The 9,581-nt window shown below is 48.1% G+C and overlaps 1 protein-coding gene across 1 annotated transcript; it reads left to right on the top strand.

Moving 5' to 3' along the window:
- Positions 1–4,317: 4,317 nt before the first annotated feature.
- Positions 4,318–8,037, top strand: LOC123132476 (lipase). Its single transcript, XM_044552276.1, has 8 exons — positions 4,318–4,996; positions 5,104–5,198; positions 5,365–5,468; positions 5,564–5,664; positions 6,331–6,431; positions 6,558–6,995; positions 7,119–7,250; positions 7,496–8,037. Exons 1-8 carry the CDS (start codon positions 4,724–4,726, stop codon positions 7,653–7,655), a joined length of 1,404 nt encoding a protein of 467 aa, XP_044408211.1. The 5' UTR covers positions 4,318–4,723; the 3' UTR covers positions 7,656–8,037.
- Positions 8,038–9,581: the final 1,544 nt, after the last annotated feature.

The following is a 9,581-nucleotide window of genomic DNA, read 5'->3' as shown; positions in this document are numbered from 1 at the left end:
ACTAAAGTAAACTTCACTTTTCTCCCGGTTGACTGCCTGACCAGAGCAGGCAGCATAAATCCTGAGAATATCATTCAATCTATTTGCACTTTCCACTTTGGCATTCATGAATATTAAACTATCGTCCGCAAAGAGCAAATGATTAATCCACGGAGAGTGGATGCTCACCCTGATCCCCCTGTCAACATATGCACCACCATAACAATTCATCAAGGATGTTAGGCCTTCCGCACATATCAAAAAAAAGGAAGGGAGAAGCTAGATCACCCTGACGTAAACCTCTGGATGGCGTGAAGTATGGCAAGAGCGACCCGTTTACCTTCACAGCAAATCGGACTGAGGTAACACATTTCATAATGAGACGGACAAACTTCTCACAGAAACCCAGCCTAGTTAGCATAGCCTCCAAATAGTGCCACTCAACACGATCATAGGCTTTCAACATGTCAAGCTTAACAACACATGAGGCTTGTTTGCATTGTTTCTTTTTCTTCATCGCATGCACACATTCATAAGCTACCGGTACGTTGTCTATAATCACACGTCCTGGCACAAAAGCACTTTGTTCCTCTCCAATTATCTCGTCCATCAAACCGCGGAGCCTGTTTGTGATTGTCTTGGCTGCAATTATGTAGAAGACAGGGCACAATGAAATTGGTCGGAATTGAGAGATTTTTTGGGGATTACGTACCTTAGGAATGAGGGTAATGGCTGTATCGTTTAGGCCCAAAGGTAGTTCTCCCCCATTCAGAAAATCTAGGATAGCAGCGGTGACATCTGCCCCTAAGATATCCTAATGCAGCTGAAAAAATCCAGCAGTAAAACCATCCACTCCTGGCGCCTTAGAGGGCGCCATCTGGAAAAGAGCCACTCGCACCTCCTCAGCTATGAAGTCCTTTTCCAACAAAGCATTAATAGCGTCATTGACACGAGCAGGGACTAACTGCAATAGCGCAAACATATCATTAAAACCCTGAGATTGATATAGGTTTTGATAGAAACCCATGATTTCATGTTGCACTTCCACCGGGTCATCACATGTTGTTCCATTCTCCCTCTCAAGGGAGGAAATTCTATTTGTTCGGCTGCGCTTCGCCGCTTGGGCTTGATAATATTTCGTGTTACGGTCCCCTTTGCATAGCCAATCAATTCTTGATCGTTGTTTCAGCGAAACCTCCTCTTGCCTCAATGTTTCTTGAAGCTGCGCCGCCACTGACAGCTCCTCCGCATTTGGTCCCCGTCCAATCGAGGCCGCTCGGAGATGCTCCAGATTTTTCTGTAGTTTCTGCACCCTCTTGGTGAGATTGCCAAACTCCTGATCACCCCATGCTCCCAACTTTTCTTGGACAGACGATAGTGCATGCATAACGCCCTCCAATCCTTCGTGACCCGTCTTTGACTGCCAAATATCATTCACCAAAGCGTCGTAGTCATTGTGAGACTGCCAAACATTTTCATAACGGAATGGGCATCGACCACGTCGCTCCCCTCGCTCCTGAGCACACCTCAACTCAGCAAACATAGCAATGATCTGAAGCCGTCAGCTGATATGTTTCACAGAAGAATACACGAACAAGGAAAGAAAATCTGCATTACCAACAACACGATTGAGTCGTGCTTTTACATTGGAATTTCCCTGCTGTTTATTGTCCCATGTAAAAGGAACACCTCTCCAGCCAAGGTCTTGAAAGGAGCAATTATCCAAGACCTCCCGGAAACCTCGCATTTGCCACTCCGGCCTTGGATGGATGCTGAAATGCTCATCAGCATACATAATTTCATTGAAATCTCCCATACAGAGCCAACCAGAATGTGGAATACCATACAAAGTACTCAAGAACTCCCAACTAAGATATCTATTTTCAGTTCGAGGTTCTCCGTAAAAACCCGTGAAGCGCCAAGATTGCTGCTGATCACTTGAATTGACACTTACATCAATGTGTGCGCGGCTATAGTTTTTCAGTTCAGCTGTTACATTATCTGTACAGAACAAACCAATGCCACCACTAAGGCCGTTGCTATCAACAGCAAAACACCCCGAAAAACCAAGGAGGTTCTTCAGACTCTCAACTTTGGTCCCTTTTATCTTTGTTTCCATAATAAACAAAAGGGAGGGTCCTTCCTGCTTCACAATCTTGCGAATCTCTCGAACTGTCGATGGGTTCCCAAGCCCCCGATAGTTCCAACTCATACAATTCATTGGGACGGGCATGGCTGTCTTGCAGCCTCTGCCGAATTCTCAGGAGTTGGCTTCTTCTTCTTCTTCGGAAGCCTGTCATACCCATGCTCAGCTCCAAAGTCATCACCCAGCCTGTCTTCCTTTGCGCTAGCCGGAGCAACAATCTTAGACTGCTCACCGGCTGCTGTCAGCAGAAGCTGTGGTACAGTTTCGACACAATGGTAGACCTGCTATGGTGCTTCCTTTCTTCTTTGTTGGTTCTTCTTCTTAATAGGTGAGTTCACCTCAGTACCCCCCGCCGGTACATTACTGGAATTCTTAGACTCTCTCTTACTGCCCGGGCCCGTCTGCTGCTCTTTGCTTGCAGCATCCCCCGAGGCCCTCAACTTCGGGCCAAAGGGCAGCTCCCCCTTATCATCCCGGTGGCCAGAAGTTGGGCAAAACGGATTAGAATGACCAAGACGGCCGCATGAGAAACAAAAGTGAGGTACGTTTTCATACTGAATATCATAAGCATCCTGCCTCTGTCTCTTTGCCGATTCAATGACAATCCACCGTCTTAGCGGTTTCTTCACATCAACTGAAACTCTCGCCCTTAGAAAACCACCCATGTGGTCAAACTGCGCGTGAGTAGCTCCTTTGTCAATCTGCTTTGCAATAACTTTTCCCCATGAGTCATCCCGTAGGTTGTAGGGTAGGTTCAAAACCCTAGCCCATAGATGCAGCTTATCAAACTCAACCTCATCGGGTCTCATACAATCCTTGAAATCAGCCAAGATGACCGCATTCTTACTGATATGCCAAGGCGATCCGTCCCAGATGCGGTCCCTATCTCGCTGCGATTCAAACTCAGCAACGAAAATATTCTCTCGCATCGATTTGAATTGAAGTCCTCGAAGATTCCCCCACGCCGGCCGAAGGGCATTAGTGATGGTGTGGATGTGGAACATATTACGGTGCAGTACCTTCCCTGCTAGTAGCCACTTCTCCGGCGCATCCTCCTCGCGATCATCAATGACCAACGGAGTAGCTTCCTCATCGGTGATGCCCAACTTCCCTAGAGCCTCCTCCAAACGAGCCCTATCTATGCGCAGCGGGTCCTTACTCCCCGCTAATTGCTTGCCATGATCAGATGTAGCCATCCTCTCAGGAGAACGGTGCGCTCCACCGGTCGAGATCGACGAGCGCGAGTTTTTTCCCCTGAGCCCCAGTCGCCTTCGCCAGGGAGGTTTAGGGTTTCGTGGAAAACTTAGGGCAGAGGTTGTCTATAGATAGAGACATCTATACTTCCCGTTGTGACCCGGCTAATGCACTTGTATGGAGATGGAGGGAGTATGTGTTTTGTCATAAAGTCCCATGTCACTTATTCCTAATCAAGTAACAAGAAGAAATCCATTAATATGCTGCACAACGTGATATAAAAAAGGAAACATTAGAAATACCATTTTTTTACCTAACTAAATGGGCTGCTCACACGTGGCATGCTACGATTTTTTAATTTATTTTTTGCGGGGAATGATATTTTTTTATTATCAGTGCGTAGCACGCTACAATTCTTGGCCTATATTTATTTTCAAGTGGTTGTCCTAATTTCAAAAAAAAAAGTGGTTGTCCTGCCTCACCCATCACGTGTAAAAATTGGATTCGTGACTCTACCGAACTCGTGGTTCCTCGAGAACCTTCTCGCCCACCGGGAAAACCAATAGAACCGAAATTCCCAGCCACGGAAGAAAGCCGGGAAACGGACCCACTCTGCCCGCCACACAAATGGCCCAACAGTAACGCAACGCTGGGGGTCCCGGCTGGCGCCTGGCCCCACCCAGCGCCAACTGGTGCCACGCGAACACGCCCTATTGGCCACTGGTCGCGCAATCCGCGCCAGCCAAAGGCTGCTGCTCCCTGCCTGCCCGCTGCGACGCCAAGCCGCATCCACGCCAAGCCCCACGGGACGGGACGGGACGAGACGAGACGAGGCTCCACCAGGCAGCCACCAACCAACCAACCAACCGGGCAGCCACACGCCCACACCGCGAGGGCGAGGGCGAGGGCGGGGCGAGACGGCCCCCATGCCTCCCCAGCCAAGAGCCAGCCCCTCCGACCCGCACCGCGATTAAAAATCCACCAGCGTCCGACTCACACCCGCCCGCGGGCGCCAGAACGCTCGCCCGTCACACACATCGTCGACGCGACGCGTTTATAAATAGCAAAACCGTATGATTATAGGCTAGCCCAGCCCACAAAGTTAGCGACGCGCAAGGGGAAGGAAGGACGGACGGAGAACGGGCGCGCCAGCGCGAGACGGCGACGACGCTGGGAGGAGCGCGCGACAGCCAGCCAGCGGTCTGCCTTGCCAGCGACGGAAGGTAGGAGAGAGAGAAAACGAGGGCGCCCCCCGGCCACGACCCGGAGGCGTGACCGGCTCTTCTCCGACTCGTCCTCTTCCTCTTCCTCTTCCTGCGGGGAGGCAAGGGGGGGAGGAGGGGGAGGGGGGAGGCGCGGCGCCCACCGCCCGCCGCCCGCTTCGCGGCTCGTTGACGGGGCGCGATGGCGAGGTTCATCCTGGGCCTGGTGGAGCTCGGGGTCAGCGCAGCCGTGCACCTGCTCTTCGGCTTCTACGTCTTCAGCACGGCCGTCGCGGCGGACATCTCGCAGGCCGCCGCCGCGTCCGGGTGCCCGCTGCTGCGCCGCCCGCCCCCGGCCGCGGGGCTCGTCGACGTCGCCGCCGCGGCCGAGGAGGACGACCGCAGGGGCGTCGTGCTCGACGGCTCGCCGCCGCCCATCGTCCTCGTCCACGGCATATTCGGCTTCGGCAAGGGGGTACGTGCGTACCTGTGGCCGGCGGGGGCGGGCGGGTGTTCGGTGAAATGCCGGCGAGGCGTGCTCACGCGTTCCTGTTTTTTGTTTGTTTGTTTGTCCGCGCGCAGAGGCTCGGCGGGATGTCCTACTTCGCCGGCGCCGAGAAGAAGGACGACCGCGTGCTCGTGCCGGATTTGGGGTCGCTCACCAGCATCCATGACAGGTGGGTGGGTGGGAAAATTACCAAAGTTCTTTCATCATTCGGTGGTTGGACACCATTCAAATCTTGATGAGCTATCCCGAGTTCGCTTATTACTATTATTAAATCTAGCTAGTAGTATAGTATGTTGGGTGGAATTTGATTGTTGGGGAATCTGGTGGCTCTGCAGGGCGCGGGAGCTGTTCTACTACCTCAAGGGGGGACAGGTGGACTACGGCGTGGAGCACAGCCAGGTTTATGGCCACACGCGCTTCGGGAGGATCTATGACACCGGTAAGGATTTGGTCGAACAGAACATCACTGTGGCACTATGGCCTCGCATGAGTTTGGATTTAGAGTTCTTCATTTGGGTTTCTGATCGTGCGCAGGGCATTATCCGGTGTGGGACGAGCAGAACCCGGTGCACTTTGTGGGGCACTCGGCCGGCGCGCAGGTTGTGAGGGTGCTGCATCAGATGCTCGCTGAGAAGGTACAACAAGAGATTTCAGATCTTTCTCAGAAACGATAGCTCTTTGTTGTTGCCTGTTGGTGGTAGAATGTTCATGCTTATCCTATGCTTTCCAAGGGGCTTTTCTTGTGATGAGGAGTGCAGGTTCGAAGCACCCAAATTAGCATCACTGCATTTGCATGAAGCTTAAAGCGCTTTTCGATGGATGGTCCAAATAATCTGTTTTTAATGTTGGCAGCATCCATTGTTGTTTTTTCTTTTCTTTTAATTATGTTGTTTGCAGTGCTTTTTTGCAGCTAACATGAGCATCTCCGTTTGATTGCGTGCGCCCATTTTTTGGCTTTATGCATGTGGCTTGCGGGTCTTGCTTGTTGCATTTCTATGCCGGGAACTTGGTGGCATGCTGCTCTAGCGAACACTAGCGTCTTGCATGACAAATTCATGCTTCCAAAATATGACGAAATTTCACAGGACAATTGTGTACCCAATAATCACTAATTTTAAATATTTAGTGTTAAAATTCAAATGGACTTACGGGCGTGCAGGAGAAAGTAGTAATTGGATATAGCACACTGTTATTTGGAAGTAAGGGTCCAACAATTTTGGCCATCTAATTAGAAAGATATTCTGATTAAATTATAGATTTGGATGTTATAATCCTAACACACTGTTCAATACTAATGTCAGGCTTTCCCTGGGCATGATACTTCTGAAGACTGGGTTCTGAGCCTTACTTCCTTGTCAGGCGCGCTTAATGGAACCACACGGACTTACTACGACGGCATGCTGTAAGTGTTGACTTGAACTCGTAAAATTAATGTGATATCATACTATTATTTTTCAAAAGGCAATGTGATTCCATATTGTGTGTCTCCATACCATTGTCATCATGTTTCACTTCCTATTAATTTCAGGGCTGAAGATGGGAGATCCATGAAATCGATTTGTCTTCTTCAGCTCTGCCGGCTTGGAGTCATTGTCTATGATTGGCTGGACATTCCTTGGCTGAAGAATTACTACAATTTCGGTTTTGATCACTTTGAAATGTCATGGAGGAAAGTTGGTTTTTCTGGTTTAGTTGATCTCCTGCTAGGGAATACTGGGCCGTTTTCCTCGGGAGACTGGATTCTCCCTGACCTCACAATTCAAGGATCTCTAAAAATTAACTCTACCATCAAGACCTTTCCCAATACATTCTACTTCAGTTATGCTACAAAGAGAACTAGGAAGCTATTTGGAATTACAGTACCATCAAGCGTCCTTGGAGTTCACCCCATGCTCTTTCTCAGAGTTCTCCAGATGTGTATGTGGCGGCACCCTCAAAACGCACCTCTACCTTACAAAGGATACAGGTGAAATCCTCTGCTCCAAAGCCAAGTTCTTATGCTGCTTACGTTTCCCCCTTTTTATCTTGTAGAGAACCTTATAAGTCATTATTCGTACATGTTATTAATCTTCTTACTGATGATACTCAGGGATGAAGATTGGGAAGATAATGATGGGGCTTTGAACACAATCTCCATGACGCACCCTCGCATTCCCATAGAGCATCCTAACCGTTTGGTAGTGGATGATTCTGACTGCAATCCTTTGCAACCTGGGATATGGTTAGTACCATGTTACCAAGTCTTGCTGTGAAGTTCTTACTGGAACAACATATATCCCTTCCTTTTAATCTGATAAAAAATACACTTATGCATGAATTCTTGTTTCGGCAATACTAACCAAATTCGATACTAAATTCAAATGGACGATAACCTGGGTGGCGTTGAAGACACATCGCCCATTTTTGTGTTTTGTTCACGTAAAACTATACATGTGCTTTCCTAATCTTTTTTCTGTTGATTTGTAGGTATCACAAGATCATTGAGGGTGATCACATTCTTTTCATTGTAAATCGGGAAAGAGCTGGAGTGCAGTTTGATTTGCTGTATGATGGCATTTTCGAGCGCTGCAGAAAGCATGCATTTAGGAAGAGCCCCCCTACCATGCCAAACGAAGCAAGTCAATAGAAGATTAAACTAAGCATTCTAGGTAGTAGTGAGGAAGAAACAAGGTGGCCATGGAGCTTTTTTCGCTTCTCTTCATCTCCGGCCTCCATGCACTTGGATGTAACTTCAACATTGTAAACTGTAAATTAATTTGTCCATTTGAGCAAATGGCACGCTTGATACCGCCGGTTCTTGGAAGGAGGGGTTTTGCAACTTGCTTTTCGCTGCCCTTACAGCACAATGCAAGGAAGGAAGCTTGTAATTTAGCAGAAGGTTACAGATGAATACCAGCATTTATCTATGACCTTAATGGGGCTTGTACATATTAAGGATTGCATCCATGGAGCTACTTTGTATGTTGGCAATGGTTTTGACGGAAGAGCTGGTCTATGATTGCGCTGTTTGTTTCAGAGAGTTTGTCATTTGAATTGGGTAGCAATTATAAGGGTTGGATATCTGGAGTCTTCTGGCAAGCTGGACCAGATTATCATGGTTGTTGACTTGTCATCAAGTGTCAGTGCCAACAAAGCACCAACTGCAACAGCTTGTTGCGATTCTCTTGTGATCAGGTGTGCTGCACAAGTTCTCGACGCCTGGACCATCGTTTTCCGCTGCTGCTGTTGTTTGGTTTCTACTTCTGGTTTGTAGTCGTTGTCCAGTGATGGCGTACGAACTGGCCGAGTATTTCGCATCTGTTTCAATCATATACACATAAGATGTCGGATATAATTATCCATGGGATATAACTCTGGGTGCGTGGTTCGAGAGAGTATCAGAGCATCCACAGTGTGTCCTTTTGCTGCCTCTATAGCTGCCTCTAAGCCTTTAGAGGCTGCCTCTATACATTGCACACAGCTGCCTCTAACAAAAAATCCATGGCATCGCCTCCAAGCCTAGAGGCTGCCTCCAAAGAATAAAATAATATTATTTAAAGATGGCAGTTGAAAGCTGAACACACCAGCCGTTGCCTAGCAAGCCAAAGGCAACCGTTATACAGTGCAAACTGGCAAAGCTCAGTTTGTTCTGAGCATACACATCCAATCCAATACAACCGTCGCATTTAAAAATAATAATAAACAACAAATTATGGCCGTTACAACAAGTGTGTGCATACACACATCTATCAGTATATATACTAGGGCTTTGAACAATAAGTTTGCACACATCCAAACCAACTGGGAGCCTAGACACCTCAAAAAACTTCACATTCATGGAGCACTCTCCAGGAAGTTTCACTAGGATGCTCAATAATTGCTCAAGCCAAGATCCAGAAAATCGAAACTATACCCCATCTGCCACCCCACCTCACCAGTTCACAAGTGCTTCATCCTCTCAGCATGGGCAATATTTGCATCCCATGTATGCACAGAACATGTATCCATTTCCACCTCCACATACCTCAGGTTTCCATGCAGCACATGGAGTGTATGGAGGAGGTTCATATGGTCATTCATCTTCTGCAGCCGCCGGCTTCACCGGGATTGATCCACATGCTAGGATCAACCAAGATGCCGGATATTTTCATTATTCGCCTCAGCCTCCTGCATCAATACATAGGGCAGAAGAAGTAGATCAGCAAGAGTCAAGTGGAAGTAGTCCCGGTGAAGCAGAAGAACCTATTGCTAAGAGGAGAAATTGGACAGAGGAAGAAAATAAGCGGCTTGTCAATGCTTGGTTGGAAAATTCTCTCGATCCAGTAGATGGTAACTCCAAGAAATCAGACCAGTATTGGAAAGCAGTTGAGAAAGACTACAACAGCGTCACTCCGAAAGAGAGGCAAAGATCTGCCAAGATGTTGAAAGACCATTGGAGTAAGCAAAACAAATTTGTGACTCAGTTTGCTGGGTGTCATTCCGTGCAACGCAGTGTGTATCCTAGTGGGTATGATGACAATATGTTTATGGATATGGTAAGAGCAGATTACAAGGAGAAATACAAAAAAAGATT

This window comes from Triticum aestivum, chromosome 1B (genome assembly GCF_018294505.1).
Source record: "Triticum aestivum cultivar Chinese Spring chromosome 1B, IWGSC CS RefSeq v2.1, whole genome shotgun sequence".
NCBI classification, from domain to species: domain Eukaryota; kingdom Viridiplantae; phylum Streptophyta; class Magnoliopsida; order Poales; family Poaceae; genus Triticum; species Triticum aestivum.
This window is presented reverse-complemented; position numbering and strand designations above follow the sequence as displayed.

Coding starts and splice junctions, on each gene's coding strand:
- LOC123132476 (XM_044552276.1), top strand. CDS start 4,724: ATGGCGAGGTTCATCCTGGGCCTGGTGGAGCTCGGGGTCAGCGCAGCC. Junction 4,997..5,103: donor TATTCGGCTTCGGCAAGGGG/GTACGTGCGTAC, acceptor GTCCGCGCGCAG/AGGCTCGGCGGGATGTCCTA. Junction 5,199..5,364: donor CTCACCAGCATCCATGACAG/GTGGGTGGGTGG, acceptor GTGGCTCTGCAG/GGCGCGGGAGCTGTTCTACT.